At 30.6% G+C, this 15,190-nt stretch overlaps 1 protein-coding gene and 1 non-coding gene across 2 annotated transcripts; both read right to left on the bottom strand.

The window, feature by feature from the left end:
• Window positions 1-442: 442 nt before the first annotated feature.
• On the bottom strand, window positions 443-549 carry LOC144999031 (small nucleolar RNA R71). Its single transcript, XR_013660558.1, has one exon. It is a non-coding gene; the product is annotated as a small nucleolar RNA R71 (small nucleolar RNA).
• Window positions 550-2,505: 1,956 nt separating this feature from the next.
• Window positions 2,506-14,853, bottom strand: LOC145044911 (protein Brevis radix-like 4). The gene is made up of 5 exons (XM_078993266.1): window positions 14,537-14,853; window positions 13,962-14,392; window positions 3,297-3,450; window positions 2,802-3,181; window positions 2,506-2,640 (listed from the first exon to the last, which is right to left on the bottom strand). The coding sequence occupies exons 1-5, from the start codon at window positions 14,642-14,644 to the stop codon at window positions 2,562-2,564; spliced, it is 1,152 nt and encodes a 383-aa protein (XP_078849392.1). The 5' UTR covers window positions 14,645-14,853; the 3' UTR covers window positions 2,506-2,561.
• Window positions 14,854-15,190: the final 337 nt, after the last annotated feature.

Genomic DNA, 15,190 nt, shown 5'->3' with positions numbered 1-15,190 from the left:
AGAAAGCGATAACGAATCGAGAAAAGGTAGCAGTCAAGAAAGCGAACACGACAACATCATGGCGGACATTGCTGACATCTCCATGGACGCATACAAGAAGAGAGTTCGTGATAACACCGGACCAGGGCTTGTGCAACCCACAATACCTACCACTGCCACCTTTGAACTCAAGGGGCACATCCTTGCTGCACTTAAAGATATTCCATTCACCATAAAAGATCATGAAGATGCCTACAAGAATCTTGATGAAGTCAACGACATCGCCGACGACTTCAAGATTCTGATTGTTCCACATGAAATGGTGTTGTTGAGAATGCTTGCGGTCACTTTCAAGGGAGCAACCAAATATTGATTGAAGGCACTACCACCGGGGGCGATAACTACATGAGCACATATGTGTGAAGAGTTCTTGGAACAATTTTTCCCACCATCCAAGGTGGCTAAGCTCAAAAAGGCCATTGCTAACTTTGAACAATAAATGGGGGAGTCGTTGTATGAAGCATGGGAGCGCTACAAGGGTCTACTTCGAAATTGCCCTCAAAACGACTTAAATGTGCAACAAGAAGTTTCTATCTTTTACGATGGGGGTAAATGTCACAACTAGGCAACTCCTTGATTCTCAAGGCCCCTTAACCTAGAAAAATCCAACGGAGATCAAAGAGCTCATTAAAGAATTCTCTAAATATTCTAGAGAATACCATAACCCGCGAAATGATGTAACAAGAGGATCGGTTAATGCTGCTTCGGAAGACATGTCGGCGGCTTTAGCAATGTTGCAAAACATGGATAAGAGGATGGCCAAGATGGATCAAACAATCCATGTAATAAGAGTTGGGTGTGAAAATTGTAACGGGCCACATTTAACTAAGGACCGTGATCTTGATGAGAATGGAAATCGAAAGGTTCAAGCTTTCTACTCGAGCGGTGATCGATTTGATGAAGATTGGAGAAAGTCCAAGAAAAAGAGGTTACCTTATGATGATTACAAGAAAGCCAAAGAAGAAAAAACATGAACAAAGATGAAGAGGCTTGTACCAAAGAGAGGAACCAGCTCCCGAAAAGAAACCCGATTTCAAGTCAATGCTTACCCATTTTTCTGCTGCATTAGATAAAAGGCCCGAGGAAACAGAAGCAACAATTAGAGAGTAGCAAACTATGATGAAGGAACAGCAGACTCTACTAAAAAATCAGCAAGCTTTTATTTTGAACATTGAAAAACAACTTGGACAATTAGCTAAGCAAATGAATGAAAGATCACCGGGAGGACTTCCAGGAAATACTGAACAAAATCCGAAGGGAGCTCACATCCAAGTCGTAACAACAAGATGTGGGAAAATTATCACTCATCTGACTCCCATTAAATATATTTTATATATAAATATGTATTTCAAATATATTTTTATATATAAAATACATTTATGTATAAATATGTAAGATTACTTGTATCTAAAAATATTTTAAAATACATTTAAAACCAATAAAACGTTATATATTAACTTTTGTAATAAATTTGTAGAATATTGGCATAATGTTTGCAAAAAGGTCTAGTGGTAATTTATGTATAAAATAGTTAAGCGGTAATTTATGTAAAAAAAAATAGTAAATTATCTAAAAAAATAGTGGTAAATGTATACAAAAGATGTCACAATTCCAGGTCAGCAACCATTTAGTATGCCACGTGAAGTGGGAACAGGTATTACCAAGTAAATATATACAAAAAAATCGGTGGTGTTTCCGAACATATGTAAAGGTTTATTGGTATTATCTTAACACCCTTTAAAGATTATTTGGTAACACATGTATATTGAACATAGATTGTTGGTAATACATTTTTTTTTGTACAATAAACAAATATCATCATCTTAAATCATTATCCATAGTAAATTATCTTAGCCACAACATATCACAGCCATATAAAAGAACAATTATATGGTGTAAAAAGTGGACACTAATTTGAAAATTTTAGAAGAATTGTTGACTTTGTTATGCAACGTTGTATTAAATTATCACAAAGATTCTGAATGTTTAGTGATCTCTTCAACAAAAAAAATTTCTTTCTTTTTTCTTTTGGTTTAAACTAAAATATATATATCGAAATTTTCATTTTTTTTTCTTTTAGTTTTCACAACCGTATAAAATAACAATTATATGGTCTAAAAAGTGGGCATTTATTTGAAAACTTTAGAAAAATTATTGATTTTATCGTGTATTATCACAAAGATTATGAATGTTCATTGATCTCTTCAACAAAATTTCCATTTCATTTTTTTTTTCTTCTTGTTTAAGCTAAAATTTATATACCAAAATTTTCAGTTCTATACCAATCCAACCATAAAACACCAATTCACAAAAAATGGTTCTATGCTCGCGAACCACAAAAAAATAAAACATAAACGAAAGCATATATATATATATATATATATATATATATATATATATATATATATATATATATATATATATATATATATATATATATATATATATATATATATATATATATATATATGCAAAAACTAGGAATTTAAGCACCGTTTCATAAAATGTGCAAAATTCTTTAATCACAAGTACTGACTATGTATCCTTGCTCGATTCTCTTCCCACCAGAGTCTTGCATGCACCTCTCCAAATTTTTCACGGCTGCAAACAATAACCATACATTTTTAAAATAAATAAACCCAAAGAGCCCTAAAGTACAAATATGATGTTGTAACATATATAAAAGCATAAAATACATGAAGGCATACGAGATAATGACAAAATGTCATAGTGATATGAAACTCTACTAGATAGGTACTAACCTAAATCGGACACGTCTAAGTTCCCTTGAGCCGCCTTGAAAAGCTCTGATGGTGATGTAGACTCCGGGTTCATCTTGTTCCACCCATTCATTTTCGATATCACTTACATTGCTAATGGAAAGCTCTCCTGAGCGATCTGCTTCTCTTGATGAGCTAGCGCTTATGGATGATGTTTCTGTTTTAACACCGCTAATTGTTGATAATTTTGGGGTGACCATTAGACCAGAGGATTCATGGTTAACCTGTGATAGGTTTGAGTCGTGGTGGTGAAGTGGTAATGAGAATCCAGTTGGGCGTTGTAAGGTTCGTGGTAACTTTTCTTTACTCAAAGTTGGTGTCAGGGGACTATCGTCAACATCAAGAAATTCAGGTTTTGAACTCTGTTACATATATTTAAATAAATAAAGCATGTTATTGACATTTAAACCATAAATTGTAAAAATGTGAAAAGATATATACGCTTTCAAACATGAAATTTTAAAATGACTAAAATACCCTTGACTCGAGGGTTAGTTCGTCTTCAGATCTTGGAGGCATCGGTAGGGGAAATGCTTGACGGTTTAACCTTTGGACATTGTACAGTTCCATTACCTTATCAAAATTGTCTTGCCACCATCTTTGTGCTTGCCACTTGTTAAACATGTCGCGACTGTGGGAGGGAGAAACGGTAATTACAAGTTAAGGTGATTTATACTTTATAGTGTTATTTCCTTTTATTCAATATTTTCTAGTGTAATATTTTCCGTATATTAGGTATAAAATTTCTATGTATGTTACAATACGATCGATGTACATTAGTTAAACAAAATCAGATTTTCGCAACAAAACAATTCTACTTTTTCTTTTTACTTAGTAAGAGACAAGATTTTGGCAAGTGTGATCATGTAACTCCCCTTGATATTGTTACATGAAATTAGGAGCATCATGCTCGTTTGGTTTTTTTAATTTACATAAATACGTCGCTTGTAGTTTATCCATAATTAAATATTACTCAAAGGACATTGTTCCACTTCTTTGTCGCATAATGCTATTTAAGCTTTATTCTCAAACATGACATGACGCTTCTTTGATTATATTTTTTTATTCATTTGATTAATGTTATTTAATGTGTGGACACATACATGAAAATGAGATAAGTATGTGGGAAACTAATAATAAAGTATATAACAATCAATTAAGCATGTCAAGTGGGTAATAGATATAAGATTATTGCAATCATTTCATTTGGAGGACTACTAAGAAATCCATAATAGATCAAGCCATCATATATATATATATATATATATATATATATATATATATATATATATATATATATATATATATATATATATATATATATATAAACCAATGCCAAACAGCCAAAGTGGACCATCGAAGCCAAATTATTTTTATGGTATGACAAGCGAAGTTAGGGCCCTCAAGCCATTGAAATCCATAACATTTAAAGCTTAATTTTGAGGGCAAAATTAAAAAAATAATAATAATAATAATAATAATATTAAAAAAAAAATTCAGTACGTTTTCTCTATTTGTTAACTTACTAATGAAAGATGTGTCCTAGAATCCAAACAAATTTAGAAGCTGTCCGAGAGAACCTCAAAGAATACATGGCATATTAATTTCTTGTTTTTTTAAATGAACTATGGTTTTTTACATTTTTTGGCTTTTCATGTAATATGATTTATGTAGAATTTTGAGGATGGGTGATGATTCTTATTTATCTAAACCCTAAAGTGTAGTATTTTTTAAGAAAATAATTGACATAAAAAATTATTAAATTTGAAAAGATTATGAAAGAATAACATAAAATCTTTAAAATGCAATAATTTTTAAGAGAAATTAAATACACTCCTATTTTTTCTTCCTATTTATTTTACTATCTATATGAAATGATGACTAATGTTATATTTTAATAATTTTCATTTCACATAGATAGAAAGATAAAAAAAAAATATATGATGATATTTAATTTCTCAACTTTTAAACATGTTTGTTTTGCAATTAATATTTATAATGTCAAACACTATTTAAATGTTAAAAAAGTTAAACTAAATTAACTATTTATTATTAGTTTTGTTATATATTTACATTTTTCATTTAAATTACAAATAATTATAATTATGTTAATTTAATATTGAATAAAAGTACTAATTTGAATATTTAAGACATTTAAAAAAATATAATTGTTTATATGACAGTAGCCACCACTTTTAAAAATTAATTGATATGCATGCAAAATAACTATATACAAACCGATGTTGCTTATGAATGAAAGATCAAATTCGTTACATCGATATGTATGGTCTTAGAATTTCTTAGTATGATATGTCATAAATAAAGATATAAAATATGAAAATATATTTTCTTTAGTATAATTTAAGTCATTGATTTTTATACATACACAATAAAAAATATTTTAATTACATGGTTTACTAAAAACTATCAAATGGCTAGTAGGCTAATGGTACGAGATGTTGATATGATGTCTATCAGTCCAAACGATTAAAAGTTCAACTTTCATTTGAAAGTGTGATGTAATTTATAAATAATTTAAAATTTTAATTAATATATTTTATGAATTGCTTAGATTATTTTTATTGGTGAAAGGGTGCACTTGGTTCAAAAATAAAGACGACAATTATATTATATTATTAAATGGTAAACGAACATATTCATAAGTCTTAACCCATTTAGATCCAAATGTTTGGTTGGTTATCAAATTTGAATAAGATAAAAAGAATGTCCCATTAAAACCTGCTCCACCAAACATAGTCGACATTTTTTTATTGGTTATTTCTTCGTTCATAAAAAAAATTTAGATAGACATTAGTTTGTAATTAAGTGGATTTTATTAACAAATATAATAAAATATATAAAATAATATCCTCCGCCGTTCAAAATAAAATAAAATAATTTTGTCTATGAATAAAATCCAATGGTAGTCCTTTTTCTTTTAAATTAAAAAAAAAAAAAAAAAAAACATTTGTATATTTTGTATAATCTAAAAATAGTAAAAAATGGGATATAGATTGAAAACATAACATGTTATTGTATATATATATATATATATATATATATATATATATATATATATATATATATATATATATATATATATATATATATATATATATATATGGGTAAAGTGAATATACCTAACAACCTTATATAAGCTTAGGTACCTAACCACATTATACTACATTGTTTTGCATTATATTTCCATTACAATCGTCTAAGGTTCTTAAACTTCAACCCTTAACTTGATTTACTTCTAAGATTTTTAGACATTCACCATTATATTCCTCCTACACCATTTGATTTGTAACGGTAGTATACGAAACCCACCAGGGGGTCTCCGATAGAAAGACGGCATTTGAAGGAAGATAATGGTGAAAGTCCAAAGATTTTGGAAGCAATCAAGTTATGAGGTTGAATTTTAAGAACTTTAGGTGATTTCAATGCAAATATGATACAAAATTACATAGTATAATGTGGTTAGGTACCTAAGCTTATATAAGGTTGTTAGGTATATTCACTTTACCCTATATATATATATATATATATATATATATATATATATATATATATATATATAGTATGTACTTTGCATAATATATTGAAAGTTAATATAAATCATATATAAAAAGCAGTTTTGGATTGGATTGTTAACAAATGTAAAAGTTTAATTTAATTGGATTATATAGATAGAAAATGATTCTAAACTTTTAATATATATATATATATATATATATATATATATATATATATATATATATATATATAAGAGAGAGGGGGGGGGGGGGGGGGGGGATAGATTGAATTAGATTGCTAACAAAAATAATATTCCTTTTGTAATCAAGAATTAGGTCATTGTCTTTCTGTTTTTTTGCAACAAAATTAAATAGTTAAAATCCAATCTACACATCTAATACAAATAAAATAAAATATATTAAATTTTGTATATTTTTTAAATAGACAAATATTAATATATGTTTAGTATATATTTTTTTCAAATCATAAAATTAAAAGCATTTATATAATAAAATATTATTTTGTTTTATATTTAAATTAAAATGATAATGTATTTTATAATCTTATAATAAATAAATATGATCATAGATAAAAGTATTTTACAATAAAGAATTATGTGGGGCTGATTATTTTTAACAAGGTGTTAAAAAATTAGTTGTTTCATTGTGTATGTGAATGAAGAAGAAAAAAACAGTTTTCTTTATAATAATATTGGGTGGGTTAATTTGAATTGCAATCGACTAGATCATCTATAATGGGTCAAACTCTTTTTTTTGGAAAAAAAAAACATAAATGTATATTATTCTAAAATATAATAATCAATTATGTAAAAAAAAACAACACATAAAAAGAAGGCAAATCAGATAATATTTTGACTGATCTTATAGTTAGCATAGTGTTGACAGCTTCAAAGAAATCGATCATGTCAATGTTTTCCTGTCACCTACTCAAGACTCAAGAGATGTAAAACAATAGTACCTCTATATCCCTTCCAAAAGTTAAAATTTACTTTTCATCCACCTTCTAGAATCAATTAAATATACTATCTTCTATCATATGTGAATTAAAAAAATATTGGTCAAATGTAATGATAAAATTCGTGGCCATTTTGTATTTAAACTTTTCTAGAGGAATGTTGTCATTGATAATTAAAAAATAAATTATGATATTTGAAAAGTTAGTTATATGAAAAACGAGCTCATAGTTAAAAAAATTAGCCGATAAAATATAATATTTGATAAAATTAATAGATACAATAAAATTTTAAAATAACATAAAAGGATATTTAACAAATATGTGTTTTTATAACTAATTAAAGATATATTAAAAAAATAATAAAAAAAAACTTCTGAAAAAATAGTCTAATATACACCTACCTTATAAACATTTTTAAAATTTGTAAAACATAACAACTTAAAAAAAAAAACTAAAAAAAAAAAAAAATAACTATTACTCGTTAAACATAACCTAAATAAGGTAAGTTTGTTTACAAAATATATAAAATTTGAAGCTTCCTATGAATGAAGTTTCTCACATTTAATATGATTAACTAATATATATTATATCATTTAAAAATATAAATAATTTATCAGATTTATTATCATATATGATATGATTAAAATAATAAATAAAATTTTGCATTGGAGCCTTCGTTGAAGAGGGAAAAAAAATACTCTTATGAAACAAATAAAAGTAAAAAAAAATGTTGGTAATAGTTAACTTTGAGGAGAAAACTTCTTGTGATTATATTGATATGTAAAAAAAGTTTTGTGCAATGAAATAGCCGTGAGATGAAAATAGAGTTTTTATAATAATCAAAAACTTAAAAAAAAAAAAAAAGAATTTCAAAACTAAAAAGAAAAGAAAAGAATAAACCATCAACAAGAAAAAAAATTCTACGCTTTTTATAATCCTAAAATTCCAACATTACTAAAAGCTCAGACAAAAAAAGGTAGGGACTTTTAATTGTTCGTTAACTAGAATATTCTTAAAGGATAAAGAATATATATATATATATATATATATATATATATATATATATATATATATATATATATATATATATATATATATATATATATATATATATATATATAATTTTCCATAATAATAAGCTGTGCATTGTTGACGAAAATTGAATATACTAATTATAGTTATTTCTATAAGGTGGATAGGAGTACGGAATACCTATAAATAATTGCGATTCCAACATTTCTTTTTGTTGGGGGCACTTTTTTAAATTTCTTCAAAAAACATAAAGGACTTCAAGTAAAAAATTTAATAACTAAAGTATTTATATATATAATATTTTTTTTTGTTTGCCATTCGGGGCATGTGCCCCACTACCAAAGCTTTAAATCCGCCACTCCTATAAACTAGGTTTAACATATTTTATCTTCAAATGGATTAACAAAAAATCAAATTCACAAGTCATTGTCATTGATACATTCTTATCACAAACATCAATTATAAACAAATGACAATAAGCACATAACAAAACATAACGTAACATATTCCCCCCTCAACTAATGTTTGCCTTTACTCCAAAACATTTAGGGTGCGTTTAGTTGTGGAAAAATGAGTCGTTTTCCGGAAAATTTTTTCAAGAAAAATGAGAATTTTGAAAACGCTTTTAGTTCGTCTATTTTTCTAAATTTTTCACGGAAAATGAAAATTTTCCGTTTTCTAAAATTGCAAAGAAGTTGGAAAATTTTGGAAAACTGATAATCATTGTTTTTCACATTTTTCTAATTCCAAAATTTTTCTATAAACACACACCTACTCCACCCCATCCACCTCTACCTACCCCCCCCCCCCCACACACACACACATACATACATATCCACCCGCACACACACACACACCAACCCACAAACACACACACATACATACATACATACCCACACATACACACACACACACCCACAAACACATACATACCCACCCACACACAAACACCCACCCGCACACACACACACACACACCAACCCACACACATACACATACATACCCACCATCACCACTAACCTGTCACTAGCACCAGCACCACCGTTGCCGCCTGTCATCACCACCACTGACACAATTGCCATCGCCACCACTATCGCCTGTCATCACCACCACCGCCGCTAACCCACTACCAACACCGTCACCGCCCCCACCCACACCTTACCACCGCTACCGTTTTTTAAAAATGAAAACCGATAGAAAAATACACATCTAAACACGTTTTCTAATTTTCTAAAACTGAAAATGAAAAATGAATAAGTTTAACTAAACGCGTTTTCTAAATTTTTCAATGAAAAATGAAAACGGAAAACGAAAATCGAAAAAGGAAAACAAAAAACGGAAAATGAAAAGTGTTTTTCCGTAACTAAACGCAACCTTAGTTTCTAAAGTATTCTTCAAATTTTCAACTTTAGATTTAAATATTGTTAGAACTTTTTAAATCAAAATAATATCATCAATAAGATGCACGACATCATGGAGACTCTAACATTCCTTTGGTTACCATTAATGTGACTCTAAAGTGCATAAACATGCCTACAAAGCACAACTAAACCCTTACAAATGCAAGACGACTAATGATATCAGGTTATTTTTAACCTCTAGAACGTGTTGAACACTTGTGAGAGTCCTCACTACTCCATCACACATTCAAACATCCATCGACATGTCGAAAGTCTAGACTAAAATAGTTGTGCAACCTAAATTTGAAATATTAGTCTTTATTAATTTGATCTCTAACTTGAACTACTCAAGTGTAGGTTAACTTGGAAAAGAGGTTGAAGACTTACTAAAGTCATGCATGAAACAAACTAAACCAAAATGATAAGGACTCGAGGTTGATCATTTATGTAACATTGTGTTGAAATAAGACATGATCCCATATTTTTGCATTTTACACTATATGGTTATTATACATCTTTGACTTTGATTGCACTAATAAATAAAATAATATATTTCTTACTCTCATAGATCACCATGTAACATTAAAGATAACCATATCATGTGGTTCTATATATTAAGAAACATCATAAAAAAATATGTCTTATATTTATCCACAATGTGTTTAATAAATAAACACTTTTGTTATTGACCTTTCGAATGGAAATAAATTGATTTTTATTACTTAGCAATTTGATCCTGTGACCCTACCATGATAATTCTCATCCCCATACAACCACCTCGATGACACCAAGTGGTCTATTGAGTCCTAATTTTACAACTCTTTCATCGTTCCATAGTTGAATGTCGTGGTCGCATACCATTACTCACACTTTCTAAACTATAACCATGTAAGAATCATTTTCCCTCATCCTATGACTCATCATTTTCTACCCTTAGTCATCCCTATATTTTATTTCACCATCAACTATGTCGAACCCACCATGCTTGAATCCCCTTCACTAACACCACCTTATCGATATATATATATATATATATATATATCATCTTCCATCAAACCATATGCCAACATGGGATCTTCAAACCCAAAGTCCAATTTAACCTCTATGGTCGATCCATATCACTTTTGATACAAACCCTAAAGTTGACTTATATTGTAATTTGCAATTACTAAGAAATATAATGCTCTTGATAAATGATGAACCTTTTATTATAGTGAAACTATAGGATCACAATTCTTGTCGAAAGATTATTTACAGGTTTGTCATTTCAAAACCAAAGTCCAATTCATCAACCTACATTTGTGCCATGGGATCTTCAGACCCAAGTCCAATTCGCACCTCAACACCGCAACTTCACATATAACATCACAATTCTTTTCGTTAGATTATTTACAAGTTTAGATAAATCTTTGCCACTTTAAACCCAAAATCCAATTCATCAACCTACATTTAAGCCATGGGATCTTCAGACTCAAGTCCAGTTCACACCCTAGCACCGCAACTTCACATATAGCATTGCAATTTTTTTGTTATATTATTTACAAGTTTAGATAACTCTTTGCCACTTCAGAACATGTTTTCCCACTGATCAACAGGTCCACCGCTAAGGGCTCTGCCTGTTGACCCCGCAAGGAGGAGCGACCCCTCAACCCCCTTATTTTATTGTGCCCGTTATCAAACTCATTTTATATGCACATATGCACTCCACACCATCTCACTTGTATTATATAATAGAATCAATCCTCACTGGCACATGTTTATTTCAAGAGTAAATTACACGGATGGTCCTTTAGTTTTACATTTTTTACCTAAAATGGTCCTTACTAAACTTTTTTTTTCCTAAGATGGTCCCCAAGGAGAAAATATTGCACATAAATGACCCTTATGACTAACATCGTTAACAAATTCTGTTAAGTGATTGTGAATAACAAAAATACCCTTTGTTTTTTGCACACAAATGGTCCTTCTCTCTCTCTCTCTCGGTATCTTTCTCCCTCTCTCTCTCTTTCTCACACATACACACACAAACCTGTTTGAAGATCATCTCATTGCCAAACCAAATTCTCTTTCAACAAAACTAATATTCGCATGTGTAAACTGAACATCACCATTACTAGGCAACTTCATCACCAATCTATTCACTCTCACTTTCAATAAATTCTCCAAAGATGCTCACAAGATCCGATTAAGGAACAAGTGACATATTCCCCAAGTTGAAAAACCTCGTTTGTGCAAGTCATTTCTTATTCTCTCTACCTCGTGTACTCAAGAATAGAAGAAGAAATCAACACCTATTACATAAATCAGAAATCCGCAATTGAAACATATATTGGAGTAGTGTTTTTAAACCTGAACCATGAAGCAAAAAACGATGGAGTTGGGTATTGTCTTTTCGACTATCTTGACTCAACTTCATTACCACCCTCCTCCACATCTCACCGGACCTTTTCCTCTCATTATGGGAGTCCACCATCTTCGCCATACTCTCTCTTCCTCTCCCTCCCTCCCTCCCCCCCCCCCCCCCGCTTGTATGTGTTTCTCATTAGCCCTAGATAAGTTTTCCTACTTCCTTGTTATTACAACTGCTTAGTGTTTATAGCAGTAACCAGAGATTTTTTGTGAGAAAGAAGAGTGGTGGTGGTGGAGGTTGTTTTTTTTTGTGAGAAAGAAGAGTGGTGGTGGTGGAGGTTGTTCAATAAGGGATTGGTGGTGGAAACAAGAAAGACGCAACAACGATTTAGGGATAGTGACAATGCATTGTAGAAAAAAAAATCAGAAACAGATAGTAAGAAGAATCAGAAGCATGTGTGTGTGTGAAACCCATGAAATCGTCGCCGGACGAACCTTCGATATTGTCACTTCTGTCAGACGTGCTTTCATATCCCTCTCCTCTAACCCTTGAAATTGGAGCTTGAAAATCGAAGCTTGAAATCCCTCTTGATTTCAGTCGAAACTAGATCAATCCAAACATACATAAGCGCATATCCCAAACACCTTTGTTCATTCCTACCAACACCACCATTGATTCCAAACTGAAATTGTTGCTCATAGTTTCGATCTTGATATCATCATCATCCTTCTTTCATGAGCGCTCATCTTCACGTCCATTCTTCTCATTTCCATAATAATACTCGACTTTATCCTGATGTGATCGATCAATATTCTCTATCGGAAAGTGTTATAATTTATAGATAATGAAATAACTTCAAAAAGTCAATAGCTTTTACAGGCCTGGCCAACGAGAGAGAGAGAGAGAGAGAGAGAGAGAGGTGGGTGGACGAAACATTTTCTTAATTTCAAATTAAAAAAATAAAAATAAAATAAAAAACAAAGGGCATTTTCATCTTTTCATAAGGGTCATTATGTGCAGAGTTTACTCCATAAGGATCATCGCAGAAAAAAAAGCTTTGTAAGGATTATTTCAAGAAAAAGATGTAAAGCTAAAGAATCATTAGTCTAATTTACTTTTATTTCAATTACATTAAATGGTCGATGATGCTAAAATCACCAAGATATGGATGACTTGCGGTTATAAAATGATATCTACCAAGCAAGTAAGGGTTAAACAAGTTTGACGTGTTAAAATTGAGATGCATTCGAGGAATAATCGTTTAGGTTGTATTTCACATGTTAGTTGAAAAACAAGTTTTTAGTTTATACTTTAACTAATTAATAAACAACTTATCAAAAAACTAGTTTATAAGTTACGATAAACTATCTTTATATATTAAATTTCAATAAACTTAAAATATATATATATATATATATATATATATATATATATATATATATATATATATATATATATATATATATACCAACTTATGTACATCAAACATAACCACAGGCAATCAAGGATAAAAATATAATTACTATCATATGATGGTATAGTTGAAAACAACATAAAAAAGACAACGAAATCTGCATATTATTTACATGTTTTAAGAGGTAAAATTTATTTAATAATAAATGATGTGAACTTTAGTTACAAAAACTAAAAAAGCAGATTACACCTGACTGCGACACTACAATCTCATAAGTTGACTTCATATATGTTATGGCGTGTATTCATAAGGTTATTTATTATTTTCATATCAGTTGAAATCAGAAGTAAAATAAAATAAAATGAAACTATACAAGATATGTTAAAAAAAAAAAAAGATATAAAATTCACATGAAATAAAAATAATATAAAAAGAAAGAGTGTTTTATTAGTTACCTGAACCTGATTCGTTTAAGATCGTTTCCACCACGCGGCAGCGAAATGAAGGTAATGAGAACACCGGGTTCAACCTGAGCAACCCACTCTTTCGGTTCAATCTCATCGACCAATACGATCGGCTCAGGTCTCCGGCCACTCGCCGACGCCGATAACGTACCAGACACCGCCTCACCGCCTCCTCCACTCCCCATCGATATGCCTTTCAGTCTCGCCTCCATTTCCTTCCCCCAAACCCTGCCGGAACTCGAATTCTTGCTCCCAGTTCGCCGGTAGGACTGCCGAAACTTATCGGAAACCGACGCCGATAAGTCTGATTCTGCATCGTTACTCTTCTGTAACAACTGCTGTGGAGTCATCATCGTCGCCGGTCCTGTACACGGACTGCAACCCCGATATGCTCCTGATGCTTTTAGCGCCATATCCTTGATCTATCAAAAAATAGAAACCGATCAATTCCATAACATTTTATCCCTGCTTCGATCAATCATCTATTAAAAGAATAGCAACTAAATAATGTAAAAATCAAAGGAAATAATCTGATTCCAAACACGAAGAATACAAAACAAACGTACCTGAGACGCGAGTGTTTTCGCAGTTTGCTTACTGGAATTGGTATTGCCATTGCGGTTTGATTCATCGAGCTTATCAGTCTGCTTCGAACGAGGCACACAAGTTACCATGTCATCTACTTGAACGAAATTGTATGATTAATCGATTGATTGAAACGGAATTCTAAGTATAGAACAGAGGAATTGATCGAGGAAGAAGTGAAATTCAGTGAGAATTAATTCCGATGAAATAAGAATTGAAGGTTTCATAGGTTGGTGGGGAGCTCAAGTATAGCAATAATAATATGTATGCTGTGTTGGTGCTCGGGCACTTTTATTAGTCTCCTTAATTTCCGCCATTAAATAGATTCCCTCTTCATTCATTTTACAAATTAAGGCCGCTGAAAAAGTCAACATCAAAATGTTAAAAATAAAATAGATATGAAATTTAGGTGTTTATAGATATGAAGTTTAGGTGTACATCAAACATCTTTCGGACGTGAGGTTAGAAGTTCAATTCCCTTAAACGACATCTTGTGGTGCCATATGTGGAGAATTTTTTCATGGAAATCTCTATGGGACTGTGTTTACACTATAAAAGAGCTTGAACCTAGGATGCTCGTTGAAATATTGTGAGTAGGTTTTTGTTTAATGCAATTGCAATTTCAAAAAAAAAAA

The sequence above is a fragment of the Lactuca saligna genome, chromosome 5 (assembly GCF_052625555.1).
Source record: "Lactuca saligna cultivar CGN05327 chromosome 5, ASM5262555v1, whole genome shotgun sequence".
NCBI classification, from domain to species: Eukaryota; Viridiplantae; Streptophyta; class Magnoliopsida; order Asterales; family Asteraceae; genus Lactuca; species Lactuca saligna.
The sequence above is the reverse complement of the archived record's forward strand: the minus strand, read 5'-3'. Positions and strand labels throughout refer to the sequence as shown.